This window comes from Bos javanicus, chromosome 19 (genome assembly GCF_032452875.1).
Source record: "Bos javanicus breed banteng chromosome 19, ARS-OSU_banteng_1.0, whole genome shotgun sequence".
NCBI classification, from domain to species: domain Eukaryota; kingdom Metazoa; phylum Chordata; class Mammalia; order Artiodactyla; family Bovidae; genus Bos; species Bos javanicus.
In genome coordinates, this window is record NC_083886.1 from 64,494,237 (window position 1) to 64,510,180 (window position 15,944).

The window sequence follows — 15,944 nt, forward strand, 5'->3', positions numbered from 1 at the left end:
TGAGTGAGCCATCTTTCTATTCAGAAAGTTTCACTCCAGGAAGGGCCAGATTTTTGTGGTCATTGGGCTGGAAGGCAAAAGTCACGTAAATGTTAATCTTTGTCCTTATCTAAAGGCGTGGATGTTGCGTCATCGCCTTGCTTTGCAGGCTGTTATCCGTAGAGCATGGAGATTGGGAACAGCCCTGCAGAGAGGGGGCTGGTTCCTGCGCGGGGAGTCGGTCTGGCATCAGGGGGAGATGGGCAGGTCCTAGGCTTCTCCAGGCGGCAGCGTCCTTGGGTGTGACTGTTGGGCCAGCATCTCCCTTTTCTCTGCAAATCTCTAGGAATGGGAGCTCCCTGTCCACACCCGGGTGCGCACAGCCTTCTGCCCCAGTGGTGTCACCTCTTCCTCCCCTCTTCACCCCTGCTTCTCTCTCCTCACCTGACGTCTCAGCTCTTAATGCAGTTTCTGCTCCAAGCACCTGCCTTATGCTCCAAGTCACAGCTTTCCATTTCTTGCCATTTCTCCAATCACCTGTGTGTTGGTTGTTCAAAGGACCCATGTAGTAGCTGATTGTGTCTCTGCACCAGTCTCATGGGGGCTTCCCTGGGGGCTCAGATGGTAAAGACTCTGCCTGCAGTGCAGGAGACAGGGGTTCAATCCCTGGGTCAGGAAGATTCCTGGAGGAGGGCATAGCAGCCCACTTCAGTATTCTTGGGCTTCCCTGGTGGCTCAGACAGAAAGATACGCCTGCAGTACAGGAGACTCAGGTGTGATCCCTGGGTCAGGAAGACCCCCTGGAGGAGGGCATGGCAGCCCACTCCAGTATTCTTGCCTGGAGAATCCCGTGGACAGAGGAGTCTGGCAGGCTACAGTCCGCGGGGTTGCAAAGAGTCAGACACAGTTGAGTGACCGAGCACTCACACACGTACCTGATTCATGACCTTGTGAAGCTTCCCCTTCCTCGGGCAATTCCCAAGCCCTAAAGAAATTCCGAGGTGCACACACATGCGGCACAGAGACCCTGCACGGCTGGCGCCCTTGGGTCCCTCCTCCCGATGTTGTTTCTTCTCCCAAATGTATTCCGTCCCGAAGAAGCGCACAGGTCGTACCTGCCAGTTAGAAGGTTCTGAAGGGTATGAAACACAAATGTTCACAGTGCTCCGTCACTAATGTTGTTTTCAGTTGCTCAGTCGTGTCCGGCTCTTTGCGACCCCATGGACTGTAGCACGCCAGGCTCCTCTGTCATTCACCATCTCCAGGAGCTTGCTCAAATTCAGGTCCATTGAGTCGGTGATGCCATCCAACCGTCTCATCCTCTGTCGTCCCCTTCTCCTCCCGCCCTCAATCTTCCCCAGCATCAGGGCCTTTTCCAGTGAGTCAGCTCTTCGCATCAGGTGGCCAACATATTGCAGCTTTAGCTGCAGCCTCAGTCCTTCCAATGAATATTCAGGGTCGATTTCCTTTAAGATGGACTGGTTGGATCTCCTTGCTGTCCAGGCGACTCTCAAGAGTCTTCTCCAGCACCACAGTTTTAAAGCATCAATTCTGCTGGGTTCAGCCTTCTTTATGTCACTGGTCACTGATCACTGACATTTGGTTAAGAGGCTGCTGATGGCAGACACTTGCAGGCAGGGCCTGGGTGCCCTCAGGAGCATGGAGGACTGGGCCGGGAGGGCGCCCTGCAGGTCTGTAGTAGAGGCCGACACACCACTTGCAGGATCACCCCAGAGACTGCAGACGCCTGAGGATCACAGGTGTGTCGGCTTTTATTTATCCTGGGGAAACATTTTGAGATTATCTTTGTTACTGATTAACAGAATGTGATCCAGTTATGATGAGAATTAAGACGTTTAAATCACTGCACTTGAGACTCAGTTGCTAGATTGTCTGTGGAAAGAAAGCAGGCATTCTTCTGTTTACTGCTGTTGAAATTGGATTTTCCAAAAGCCTCCATTGTCTTTGAAGACTTTAGCTAATTCAGGATATTCTTCAGATGGGGGGGGAAAATGGTTCATTGGAGACCCCCAACAAAGTGTAGCTGTGTGTTGATTTGATCAGGCCTGCCAGTGTTACCATGGAAACCTGAGAACTTCAGATGACCTTTTGGACACAAAACAGAAAATCTATGGGCCTCATTATGGACTCTGCTTTTTTCCCCCAAATGGCTTCCTTAATTACTTTCTGAACTGTGTGATGTTAACAGTGGGGTAAATCTATAAAATGCACATCAGTGAAAAGAGATTTTGTTTTCCTCTTTGCACGTCAGCTCTTAGAGGCAGAGCCTGAAATTGAAATGGGATGAGGTTCGGTGTTGGAAATCATTTTCTCACCTCTGTTTGAGCATCATCAACAGGGATTAACACTGCTCCTCAGCAGAGCAGACTCTGAAGGACGCTGCACAGGATTTCTAATACTCTGGGTGGGGGGAGGGCATGCAGTTATATGACTGTACCGCAGCCTGTTTTCAGGAGTGCGCCATGGGCTACACCCGCCTCAGAACTTGCCTGTGCTCTGTGGTAAAGGCCCTCCCCTGTGTCTCGGGCTCGTCAACCCCCGCCCCTACCTTACATCGCCCTCCAGCCCTTTAAACTGCCCCGACGTTCCCCCTGCTCCCTTGCTCCCTTGCTGGGCACAGCTGTCCGTGTGTCATCTCCACGTGGATCCAGAGAGGAGCCTCGGGTCCTGCCGTGAAGGCTTTGGAATCTAAACTTCAGGCCCCACAAGGAATCCATGTCTCCTGGTCACTTGCCCACATCCAGGGAGGGTGCCTGAGCTCGTGTCTGATGAGGGAAGCTGTCAGAGCCAAGTCTGCTCTGTAGCCCAGGGTCTGCCTCCGTTTACACAGCCAGGCGCCTCGAGCACTCGGGTGAACAAACTGACTCGTGCGATGAGCGTGGTCACGCCTGGGGATGGACCAGCTCCTTTCTTAGAAAGGGGGAGTTCTGGAAATTTCCATCCAGTGAATGCTGCATCTCCTTAGTGCCAAGTACCACCTGGGGGGATCGAGGCTTCAGACGGGGGCTCCCCTGGTGGCCCAGTGGCTAAGAATCCGCCTGCCAGTGCTGGGGACCCAGGTCAATCACTGCTCTGGGAGGATCCCATGAGCTGTGGAGCAGCTAAGCCCGGGAGCCACACCTGCTGAGCCCGAGCCCCCGCCCACAGCTGGGGAGCAGCCCCCGCTCGCTGGAACCAGAGAAAGTTCTCAAGCAAAGACCCAGCACAGACAAAAATAAATGAAATTTCTTTTTTAAAAAAGACAGACTTCAGATGGGACCCTGGCTCCCGAGGACACCGCGAGCATGAACAGGGGTGGGAACCTGCCCCTGACTCCCCAGCGTGCGGGTAACGTCCTGACCTCACGGGAGGCAAGCAGCCTGCTCCCAGCCCCCACCCCGCAGCTGACCCAGCTGGGCAGGGCTGACCGTGGCCATGGCAGGGTTCTTCCTCCAGCCCTGGGGAGGCCGATCCGGCCTCACTGCTGAGGCGGCGTGGCTCGCTCGGCGGGGGCGGGGCCTCGGGGCTGCAGGCCCAAGACGGGCCCAGGAGCCTGCGGCCAGGAGCTTGGGGCTTGGCTTCACTTGCAGTGATGGCTTTTGTTTCCACGGATGAGACCTCCTTTCCACTGAAGACCTGGGCCTCCGTGGTGCCCCTTCCCCGGGCATCAGACCAACAGATGCGGCCGCAAAGCCTCAGACCAGGAGCTCAGCGAGTTCAGCAGCTGGCGTGCCTTCAGTGGTCATTGAAAACCAGCTCACTGGTTTGGGCTCCTACACTGACCTTCTCCACCTTGAGCAGGGGATGTGCGTCCTCCCAATCCCCACCCCAATCTGGGCTGCGGCCCAGGCAGGTTCCCTCCAACTCTGGAACTGGCTGAGTCACTGCATAAGCCTTTCCTTTGATTTTTTTTTTAAAGCAATTTGGGCTGTTTTGTTATATCCAAGCTTGAAACAGCTTAGAGTTCTTTCTGGGTCCATTTAAGTCTAAGAATAACTGCCCAGTGACTGCATGGCAACTGTATAGAGGCGTCTCTGCTGGAGGGTTTTCGCCTCCTATTCCAGGTGGAGGCAGGAGGTTCAGTTCAGTTCAGGTCAGTTGCTCAGTCCTGTCCGACTCTCTGCAACCCCATGGACCACAGCATGCCAGGCCTCCCTGTCCATCACCAACTCCCAGAGTTCACCCAGATTCATGCCCATGGAGTCGGTGATGCCATCCAGCCATCTCATCCTCTGTCATCCCCTTCTCGTTCTGCCTTCAATCTTTCCCAGCATCAGGGTCTTTTCAAATGAGTCAGCTCTTTGCATCAGGTGGCCAAAGCATTGGAGCTTCAGCCTCAACATCAGTCCTTCTAATGAACACCCAGGACTGATCCCCTTTAGGATGGACTGGTTGGATTTCCTTGAAGTCCAAGGGACTCTCAAGAGTCTTCTCCAACACCACAGTTCAAAAGCATCAATTCTTCAGCACTCAGCTTTCTTTGTAGTCCAACTCTCACATCCATACATGACCACTGGAAAAACCATAGCCTTGACTAGACAGACCTTTGTTGGCAAAGTAATGTCTCTGCTTTTGAATATGCTGTCTGAGTTGGTCATAACTTTCCTTCCAAGCGGTAAGGGTCTTTTAATTTCATAGCTGCAATCACCATCTGCAGTGATTTTGAAGCCCCCAAAAATAAAGTCAGCCACTATTTCCACCGTTTCCCCATCTATTTCCCATGAAGTGATGGGACTAGATGCCATGATCTTAGTTTTCTGAATGTTGAGTTTTAAGCCAACTTTTTCACTCTCTACTTTCACTTTCATCAAGAGGCTTTTGAGTTCCTCTTCACTTTCTGCCATAAGGGTGGTGTCATCTGCATATCTGAGGTTATTGATATTTCTCCCAGCAATCTTGATTCCAGCTTGTGCTTCTTCCAGCCCAGCGTTTCTCATGATGTACTCTGTATATAAGTTAAATAAGCAGGGTGACAATATATAGCCTTGATGTACTCCTTTTCCTATTTGGAACCAGTCTGTTGTTCCATGTCCAGTTCTAACTGTTGCTTCCTGACCTGCATACAGATTTCTCAAGAGGCAAGTCAGATGGTCTGGTATTCCCATCTCTTTCAGAATTTTCCACAGTTTATCGTGATCCACGCAGTCAAAGGCTTTGGCATAGTCAATAAAGCAGAAATAGATGTTTTTCTGGAACTCTCTTGCTTTTTCAATGATCCAGCAGATGTTGGCAATTTGATCTCTGGTTCCTCTGCCTTTTCTAAAACCAGCTTGAACATCAGGAAGTTCATGGTTCACGTATTGCTAAAGCCTGGTTTGGAGAATTTTGAGCATTACTTTACTAGTGTGTGAGATGAGTGCAATTGTGTGGTAGTTTGAGCATTCTTTGGCATTGCTTTTCTTTGGGATTGGAATGAAAACTGACCTTTTCCAGTCCTGTGGCCACTGCTGAGTTTTCCAAATGTGCTGGCATATTGAGTGCAGCACTTTCACAGCATCATCTTTTAGGATTTGAAATAGCTCCACTGGAATTCCATCACCTCCACTGGCTTTGTTCGTAGTGATGCTTTCTAAGGCCCACTTCACTTCACATTCCGGGATGTCTATCTCTAGGTGAGTGATCAAAGTATCGTGATTATCTGGGTCATGCAGATCTTTTTTGTACAGTTCTTTGTAGAGTTCTTCTGTGTATTCTTGCCACTTCTTCTTAATATCTTCTGCTTCTGTTAGGGCCATACCATTTCTGTCCTTTATTGTGCCCATCTTTGCATGAAACATTCCCTTGGTATCTGTAATCATCTTGAAGACACCTCTAGTCTTTCCCATTGTATTATTTTGCTCTATTTCTTTGCACTGATCGCTAAGGAAGGCTTTCTTATCTCTCCTTGCTAGTCTTTGGAACTCTGCATTCAAATGGGTATATCTTTCCTTCTCTCCTTTGCTTTTTGCTTCTCTTCTTTTCACAGCTAAATAGGCCTCCCCAGACAGCCATTTTTCTTTTTTGCATTTCTTTTCCATGGGGATGGTCTTGATCCCTGTCTCCTATACAATGTCACGAACCTCAGTCCATAGTTCATCAGGCACTCTGTCAGATCTAGTCCCTTAAATCTATTTGTCAATTCCACTGTATAATCATAAGAGATTTGATTTAGGTCATACCTGAATGATCTAGTGGTCTTCCCCACTTTCTTCAATTTAAGTCTGAATTTGTCAATAAGGAGTTCATGATCTGAGCCACAGTCAGGCCTGGTCAGTTTTTTTTTTTTTTTTTTTTTGCTGACTATATAGAGCTTCTCCATCTTTGGCTGCAAAGAATATAATCAATCTGATTTCAGTGTTGGCCATCTGGTGATTCCATGTGTAGAGTCTTCTCTTGTGTTGTTGGAAGAGGGTGTTTGCTATGACCAGTGCATTCTCTTAGAAAAACTCTATTAGCCTTTGCCCTGCTTCATTCTGTACTCCAAGGCCACATTTGCCTGTTACTCCAGGTGTTTCTTGACTTCCTACTTTTGCATTCCAGTCCCCTATAATGAGAAGAACATCTTTTCTGGGTGTTAGTTCTAAAAGGTCTTGTTGGTCTTCATAGAACCATTCAACTTCAGCTTCTTCAGCGTTCCTGGTTGGGGCATAGACTTGGATTACTGTGATATTGAATGGTTTGCCTTGGAAATGAACAGAGAGGTCAGTCAGTCAGTTCAGTCACTCAGTCATGTACGACTCTTTGCGACCCCATGAATTGCAGCAGGCCAGGCCTCCCTGTCCATCACCAACTCCCGGAGTTCACCCAAACTCACGTCCATCGAGTTGGTGATGCCATCCATCCACTCATCCTCTGTCGTCCCCTTCTCCTCCTGCTCCCAATCCCTCCCAGCATCAGAGTCTTTTCCAATAAGTCAACTCTTCGTATGAGGTGGCCAAAGTATTGGAGTTTCAGCCTCAGTATCCGTCCTTCCAAAGAACACCCAGGGCTGATCTCCTTTAGAATGGACTGGTTGGATCTCCTTGCAGTCCAAGGAACTCTCAAGCATCTTCTCCAACACCACAGTTTAAAAGCATCAATTCTTCAGCGCTCAGCTTTCTTTGTAGTCCAACTTTCACATCCATACATGACTACTGGAAAAACCATAGCCTTGACTAGACAGACCTTTGTTGGCAAAGTAATGCCTCTGCTTTTGAATATGCTGTCTGAGTTGGTCATAACTTTCCTTCCAAGGAGTAAGCATCTTTTAATTTCATGGCTGCAATCACCATCTGCAGTGATTTTGGAGCCCAGAAAAATAAAGTCTGATACTGTTTCCACTGTTTCTCCATCTTTTTCCCATGAAGTGATGGGACTAGATGCCATGATCTTAGTTTTCTGAATGCTGACCTTTAAGCCAACTTTTTCACTCTCCTCTTTCACTTTCATCAAGAGGCCTTTGAGTTCTTCTTCACTTTCTGCCATAAGGGTGGTGTCATCTGCATATCTGAGGTTATTGATATTTCTCCCAGCAATCTTGATTCCAGCTTGTGCTTCATCCAGTCCAGCATTTCTCATGATGTACTCTGCATATAAGTTAAATAAGCAGGGTGACAATATACAGCCTTGACGTACTCCTTTTCCTATTTGGAACCAGTCTGTTGTTCCATGTCCAGTTCTCACTGTTGCTTCCTGACCTGCATATAGGTTTCTCAAGAGGCAGGTCAGTGGTCTGGTATTCCCATCTCTTTCAGAATTTTCCACAGTTTATTGTGATCCACACAGTCAAAGGCTTTGGCATAGTCAATAAAGCAGAAATAGATGTTTTTCTGGAACTCTCTTGCTTTTTCGATGATTCAGCGGATGTTAGGACCCTTCTAAAGCCATGCCATGTTCGTTTCAAGGCATCTCAGCCAATCTGGAAACCTTGGTGCCTCAAGGACTCAAGCAGAGACATGCTGCTCCATCAGGAAAGTGCAGGAGACACTCAGGCTTACGTTTCCTCCACGGTTATTCCAACACCAGGATCTCAGTAAGGACAGTTTTGTTTCTCTTGTTCCCTTCAACCTGGATGTGGATTAAGATCTCTAGTCTAAAATAGAGCTTTTGGGGATTGGAGTAAAATGGCCTGTTTTGAGAATGACTATAAGGAGATCTGTAATTACAGATGTACAGGGCCATGATTATAAGATGTATAGACGACAGTCAGTCCAGACCTGTCAAAGTGATGTGACATTCACATGCTGCCCAGTATCCTGTCTAGTAGGCAAAGCCTTCTGAACACACAGCCTCATCCTTTTGTCTCTGCTGTCCTCTCTGCTCAGGGGCAGGGCTGTTGTGACCCTTGCAGGCTGTGGACTTCCGGCTCAGAGAAGCACCCCCTCACATTTTCTCCCAGCAGCTAACCACCCCCCACCACCACCCGTGTGAACTTGAAGAATTAATCCCATGGCTGCCTGCATAGAATTCTCTGACAAGATGGTCTCACTTGTTTTGCTCACACTAGTACTTGAAAAAGTCAAGTTATCCAATCATGATGGGTTATTTTAGGGAGAAGTTCAAGGTGAACAGAAGTACTGGTTAGCTGGCATTCGGTCAGCCGGAACTCGGCTAATCAGCTGCTTAACAGGTTTGTTTTTTGCCAGTAACCTTGGGCTCTTCAAGATACTGAAGAGCCTTCTGGATCATCAAGAAGTACATTTTGTTACACATAGTTTTGGTGGTAAGTGGGTTTGGTTTTATTTTCTTTTACAAATAGCAGGTATCTGTGTATAAAGCGACTGGTAACTGGCTATTAGGGCTTCTGTTAGGGCTTTCCAGGTGGTTCAGTGGTAAAGAATCTGCCTGCCCATGCAACACAGGAGACCCAAGTTCGATCCCTGGGTCATGAAGATCCCCTGGTGGAGGAAATGGCAGCCCACTCCAGTGTTCTCACCTAGAGAATCCCATGGGCAGAGGCGCCTGGTGGGCTACAGTCCATGAGATCACACAGAGTCAGATGCGAGTTAGCAACTAAACAGCAACTGGCTGTTGGTTCAAAGTCACTCAGTTAACCAGGGCTCCTCCATGCCAGCACCTGCCCTGTGGGTCGGGGAAGGCAGAAGGAACCATGAATGTCTGAGTGTCACGGAGCTGTTGCCTTGAGCCATGTCCGGCCACACAGACGCCAGAGGAGGAAGAGAGAGGGTCTTGGCCCCTGGTTTGACACAGTTCTTCAGGGGAAGGGCTGGTCCCCAGGCCTGCAGCCGGGAGCCCTGAGCGCTGCCCCAGTCCCCCACACACACCCCACCCCCGTCCGCCCTGTTCCCTGCCTGGCCTCATCTGTGACCCCCCGCCCCCGTCTCCCCCTACCCCCGCCACCTCGTCTGTGCCTGTGACCCCCTCCCCCATCGCCCCCCCCGCCCCGTCTGTGACCCCCGTCCCCCCGTTCCCCCTGCCCCCCGTCTGTGCCCCTGACCCCTCCCCCATCTCCCCCACCCCCCGCCCCGTCTGTGGCCGTGACCCCCCTCCCGGTGCTGCCCCCTGGGCGCCTGGCCTGCTCTTACTCACCTCGCAGCTCTCCCTCCCCGTCCCCCAGGGGTGTCGTGACACTCCGTAGAGGCAGTGGGTCCTCCGCCCTGTCCTTCCGCCGTGCCCTCTACAAGAGCCGTCACCCGGGTTCCTGTGCCCTCCACCCCCGAGGCCCTGCCGCACCCCTGCTCTGAGGGATGCGCGGTGTGTCCTGTCCAAGCGGCCATGGTGTCCCAGCGAGGACACGCTCATGTGTGACCCAGCGCACGCCCGCCATCCCCATTTCCGATCAGGTGCCTTTAGGATTCCACCCGGGAGACCGCGGCCTCGCCTGTGAGTGATTCCAGACGAGTTCCGGCCAGGCTGGAAGGCCGCGCGGCGGAAGGAGTGCGTCTTCAAGCCGACGGCGCGTTTTCCTTCGTTTCTGTTCATGTGTGTCTCTGATCACACCTCCAGACCCAGTTCACCCTGGTTGAGGCACACACCTCCGTCAGCAGGCAGTCGGCGTGGTGTGCGCCGATCAGGAAGACTGCTGGAAATGTGTCACAGGCCGGAGTCGTCCCGTTGTGATCTTAAGTGAAGTCGTTCAGTCATGTCCGACTGACTCTTTGCGACCCCGTGGACTGTAGCTTACCAGGCTCCTCCGTCCGTGGGATTCTCCAAGCAAGAATACTGGAGTGGGTTGCCATTTCCTTCTCCAGGGGATCTTCCCGACCCAGGGATTGAACCCGGGTCTCCCACATCGCAAGCAGATGCTTTAACCTCTGAGCCTCCAGGGAAGCCACACCCGGCTTTATTAATACCACTGCTCTGTTTCACTTTTTGCCGCATTTCTTCCCAAGTCACTTCATTGTTGTAGCCTCATCAGCCATTCTGTTACCGAAGGATCCAAGGGAACTTTGCAACTTGAATGTAAATTATTTTAAAAATCTAGTCTATTGTCATTTCTGAGAACACCGCTGTCTTTGGGAGGAGCTGTTTAGGGGCCAGCTGTGTTCCCAGTGGATTGCTCTCGTTAATAATTAAACTCAGCCCGAGATGGTTACAGCATATTCATATCTGAAGCGAGTGGAAAATGTAAACGCTCAGACACCTGGGAACAAAATTTGCAAGGAAAGCCCTCACTCCCTGCACTAAGCTAGAATCCGCAGATAGTCTTTCAGACACGCCACGTGAAGAAAACATCCCACAGACGGCCCTGCTCATTTTCACATCCAGAACGCGTCCCTGGCACTACAGGTGCGCCCCTGAAAGCGCTTCAAGAGATTAGTGACCCGGGTGACTGGAAATGGGGAAGGGAAAGTACTCTTTGAGGTTTCAGAAGCCTGAAGGGTGTGGCGATGGGCAGGTCCTCCGTGTCAGCACACCCCCGCGGACGGCTGGGGACCTGCTGTCCCCGGGGTCCCCGCGTCCCCCTACTCCCCTCTGCAGCCCCTGAGGAGGGCCCTTCGGGTGCTGCAGCCGTGCAGCAGCTACTGAGCAAACAAGGCGGGGGGAGTTCCCCGCATACGAGGCGGTGGGCATTTGAGTCCATTTGACAGATGAAGAAACTGAGGCCTGGGAGGGGTCTGCAGTGCTGGAGCTGGTCCTCCCGGCCACATTTCCCCCAAGTCCCGTCAGCCTGTTAGTACGGGGCAAGGCGGGGAGCGGGGGGCGCACAGAAAACTGCCCAGAACAGCGCAGCTGAGCCGGGCTTGAAAGCAGGTGTCCCAGCTGAGCTATAATTAGATCCCTCCTTTTTGAAAACTGGTGCAATTTAAAAAACGCTCAGTGAAGATAGGGTGAAATCAACGATTATGGAAATTTTGTGCTAAATTTAATTGCAGTCAGCCCCGCTTTCAGAATGCTTGCTGCTGTCAATTAGAGGCATTTTAGAAAAAATTTAAATTGAGTAATTGAGCAAACATATTCAGCCTTTTGGGGGAAGGATCATATTTTTCTTGTCTTTCCCTCCATGCCTGTCAGGTTTCAAACCTCTGCCCAGGTTCCTCAGGGCGCGGGAGACGCGGGGATGACCCTCACCCACCCACCTGTCCTGCAGCCGCTGACGAGGGCGAGAAGTGCCTGGAACTTTCCCAGGGGTCTGAGCTTTATTGCCACCCACGGTTTGGGTTTTCATTGTTTGTTTTTCAGGAGCTCCCACCCTGTGATCACTTAGCACACGTTGAATTTCCCTGGGGGTGGCCGTTTCGCTGAATTCTGCCCTCACGTGACTCATCGTTCCATTATTTCCCGGACACAGTGCGTCTCAGGGGCTGCACCTGGCCCCCTCGGCCCTCCCTGGCATCCGTGGTTTGCAGAGTCTGGGCCCAGTCAGAGGTCTGGGGAGTCAGGACACAGAGACAGCTAGCAGTGGTTGGGGCTTGTCTCCTGAAATCACGCCCTTGGCGATTCTAGGACACGTTCCTGTGTCTGCCCACCTCCTGCCGGCGCTGTGCCAGGCTGTGCCAGGTGTGAGGCCAGGCTCTCACACGAGAGACGAGTCACCTTCTGTGAAGGCAGAGCTGGGAAGGCAGCGTTTCCGTCTTGTTTGTGCCATTTTGCAGTATTTACGGGAACTTCCCTTCTGTGGGCCATTCTAGTAAACTTGGGCGTATTTCTAAACTCGGCTAAGAGTCCAGGCAGAATGCGGTCAGTCATTGTCACACTGAGTAAAGTAAGTCAGACAAAGGAGGGATAGCATATGACATCCCTTATATGCAGAATCTAAGAAGGAATTCTATAAATGAACTTATTTACAAAACAGATACAGACACACAGACCTAGAGACCGAACTTCTGGTTGCTGGTGGGAAGGATGGGGAAGGACGGCTGGGGAGTTTGGGGTGGGGGTATGTGTGTGTGTTAGTTGCTCAGTTGTGTCCACCTCTTTTTTGACTCCATGGACCATAGCCCACCAGGCTCCTCTGTCCATGGGATTCTCCAGGCAAGAATACTGGAGTGGGTTGCCATTTCCTCCTCCAGGGGATCTTCCCAACCCAGGGATCAAACCCACTTCTCTTATGTCTCCTCTGTTAGTAGGTGGGTTCTTTACCACTAGCACCACCTGGGAAACGCCTTTGTCATTCTTCAGTCGCTCAGTCGTGTCTGACTCTTGGCGACCCCGTGAATGGCAGCACACCAGGCTTCCCTGTCCTTCAGTGTCTCCTGGAGCTTGCTCAAACTCATGTCCATTGAGTTGGTGATGCCATCTGACCATCCCATCCTCTGTGGCCCCTGCCCTAAGCTGTGTTTTTAAAGGATAGCTAACAAGGACCTGCTGTACAGCACGCAGAACAGTTTTACAGAGAGCCTGGCTGCGAGGGGCAGAACGGATATGTGTGTGTGTGGCTGAGTCCCTTTGCCGTCCCCCCGAAACTATCACAACATTGTTCAGCACCTACACTCCAATACAAAACAAAAAGGTTTTTTAAATAACATAAAAAAAGAGAGAAAAATTGCAATCGGTCCAGAAAATAAGTACCACAAGAGGGCAGTGAAGACTTGCAAGTAAAAGATTTCCCCAAACACTGCCCCAGAAGAGAGCCAGGGCTCCACTGCGCCTCTGCCCTTCCTGCTGGGCGTGAGGACGGGCTTCCCGCTTGATGCTCCCGAGTGTCCTTTGTCTGGCGGGACTTGTCTTGGTCCTGGGAAAGATGCCCGTGGTCCAGTGGTTCCCACACTCGCCTCTGGCAGGAGCCCAGCTCACTTCATACCTACTCTGCTTTCTTAGGACAGAGAACTCCCCGCTTCTGGGCAATATTGCCAGCAGTCTGGAAGTTCATTTCCTTTGTTGACATTGAGTTCGTTTGGCTCTGACCCTGCCAGCACCGACTTACAAAGCCAGCACCATGGCCAGCCCAACGGGGAGCGTTTTAGCAGGAAAAGGGTTTGCTGTTTAGTTGCTGAGTCATGTCAGACTCTCTGTGACCCCATGGACTGCAGCCCGCAGGCTCCTCTGTCCTTGGGATTCTCCAGGCAAGAACACTGGAGTGGGTTGCCATGCCCTCCTCTAGGGGATCTTCCCGACCCAGGGGTCGAACTGCATCTCTTGCATTGGCAGGTGGATTCTTTACCACTGAGCCTCTAGAAGAGGATACAGGTTTCAAAAAATTACCAAGTGCCCCAAATCCTCTTCCAATGACGTTCGGTGGCCTTGAGCTCCCATTAGGTGGGCATCAGGCAGATGTGTGCCCTCAGCTCCCTGGTGAGAGAAAGACGGGCTCTCTCCAGACGGAAAAACTTGACAGGGTGAAGTTTCTGGTCCCGGAAGCTCGCACACGGAAGTCTGGACTCTCGGCCACTGGGCGGGACAGACCCAGCAGCCGTTCCGGGACCTCTGGAGCGGTGGGACCAGCGGGCTCTTAGCACCGGACTGAGCCAGCCTGCGGCGGGTGTCGGCCGTCAGCGTGTGGATCTGGGAGACGGGCAAGCAGGTTGCCTGCAGGAAAGCATCACAGCTAGTACTAAGGTAGGGACACTTGGGTCCAGAAGAACCAGGGACTTCATATTTTCCACAGTGGTCCGACTGCTAATGCGTTACGGGTCCGCGTGTCTCCCGAGAGAGTGGCTGAGTTGCCATGACAACAGAGGTCTGCCAGCGGCCGGCGAATCCGGCAGCAGCGACAGCCGGTGTGGACGTGTCCGTAAAAACATTTCTCATCAAGATGACCTCACGTGCTTTCCCGTAAATTTTTGCTCTCCCGAATAAGTTCTTCACTCACCACACTGTTTGGCTGCCGAACAGCTTTCTCCTGTGCTGGTCATGAAAGAGACTCGGTAGGGACTTAATTCAGGGGCATCTGAGGCTCTTAACTGTCGCCATTCTGCCAGCGTGGCGAGGACAGAGGCAGGCTGTCTTTAAATCCAGCTGCAAATGAGGAATGATTTCAGAACCTGCATGATGTGGGGCGAAAGGAGGCAGACAAGAACCCCCAGGCCAGATTCTGGCTGCTGTCTGTTTTTGTAAATAAAGTTTTACTGGAGCACAGCCACGCAAGTTCACCTGTTCATTCACAAAGTTCTTATGCTACCTATGCGTGCTAAGTCACTTCAGCCGTCTCTGACTCTTTGCGACCCCAGGGTCTGTAGCCAGCCAGGCTCCTCTGTCCATGGGATCCTCCAGGCAAGAATACTAGAGTGGGTTGCCATTTCCTCCTCCAGGGCATCTTCCTGACCCAGGGATCACACCCACATCTCTTGTGTCTCCTCTGTTGGTAGGCGGATTCTTTACCATTAGCACCACCTGGGATCTCCTGCATCAGCAGGCAGGTTCTTTTACTGATCACGCCACCTGAGAAGCCCATGATCCCTGTGAAAGGTTGTTTTGATCAGAGAAAAGCGTCACCTCACAGCCCAGCATGTGATGAGCATGGTCAGGCTTCGCTTCATTCTTCCTTTAACCAAAATGCTAGTGCAGACCTCACACCGAGTGCAGCACTGGGGCTGGGTCTGCAGGGACAGGGGTGGAGGCTCGTCCTGTGAAGGCACAGCCGCCCCGCAGAGCCAGGCACGAGCAGCCCGCCGAGTGGGCATGGACGAAGGAGGCTTCTGCTCAGAGAGGGGGCATGGACGATTCCTTGAGAGCCTTCTCAGCCACTAAAGCAAACACGTCAGATCCCACATTCCCTCGAAGAGCAGAGCACCGACATCCTGGTGGTCTGGTCATGCCCAAAATCTCCCGAAAGCTTCTTCACCTCCTGCCATCTCCCTGGGAGCTGTTAACTTGAGGGGTGTTAACCGAGTGACCAGTGGGTAAAACCCCTCTGGGGAACTCACAGGTCACGACCCAGGATCTGTCGGGCGCGGAGAGCACCGCGGGATCCATGGGAAACCAGATGCTCTTACAGGTCACCATTTTTCAGGAGTCCAACTCTTTACCTGAAAAAGAAACCTCTGTTCTCCTTCCTGTGCCTTTTAACACAGCAGTGAGTCACCCCACAGCCTGCCGTGAAAGCGTTTTCCTCCAGGGAACACACTCTCCCTCTTCTTGCGGCTGCAAGTTTCCTTTCTGCAAATCTTAGATTGGAAAATCTACAAATAAGGGAAGAATCGGTACACAGTTAATTACGTTTATTTCTTTTATTACATTAGATACAAAGTTATCTAACGCAGTTAAAGATACAAAGAGTTTCTTGTATGGGTGAGGGCAGCTTCTCATTCCTTTGTAAATGTCGCCCTTGGGGTGAGTGCGGCGATGACGGTAGGAATAGACATCTCGAGGCCCTGCTTCCTTTCCTCACCCATCTCCCCTCCCACCGCCCACCCAGCACCCGCACCCAGCTTAGTCAGAGTTTCCTGTCACTTTGTCCCTGAGGAAATGGCTAACTGTTTTCACATGTGTGTTATTGTTTAGAAAGCCAAGCTTGGCCCTGCCGGCAACAAAGTCATCAGTCCCTCCGAGGACAGGAGACAGCCTTCCAACAACCTGGACAGAGTGAAGCTCACGGACTTCAACTTCCTCATGGTGCTGGGCAAAGGCAGCTTTGGGAAGGTGAGCGGGCCGCGTCCGAGCCGGGG

The 15,944-nt window shown here is 51.5% G+C and overlaps 1 protein-coding gene across 3 annotated transcripts in view; it reads left to right on the plus strand.

The window, feature by feature from the left end:
* Positions 1-15,944, plus strand: part of PRKCA (protein kinase C alpha) — a 302,229-nt gene that overhangs the window by 242,255 nt on the left and 44,030 nt on the right. For all 3 annotated transcript variants that reach the window (XM_061393059.1, XM_061393060.1, XM_061393061.1), the window contains exon 9: positions 15,781-15,918. In XM_061393059.1, coding sequence (XP_061249043.1) covers positions 15,781-15,918 — 138 coding nt within the window. The remainder of the gene's footprint in view (positions 1-15,780; positions 15,919-15,944) is intronic.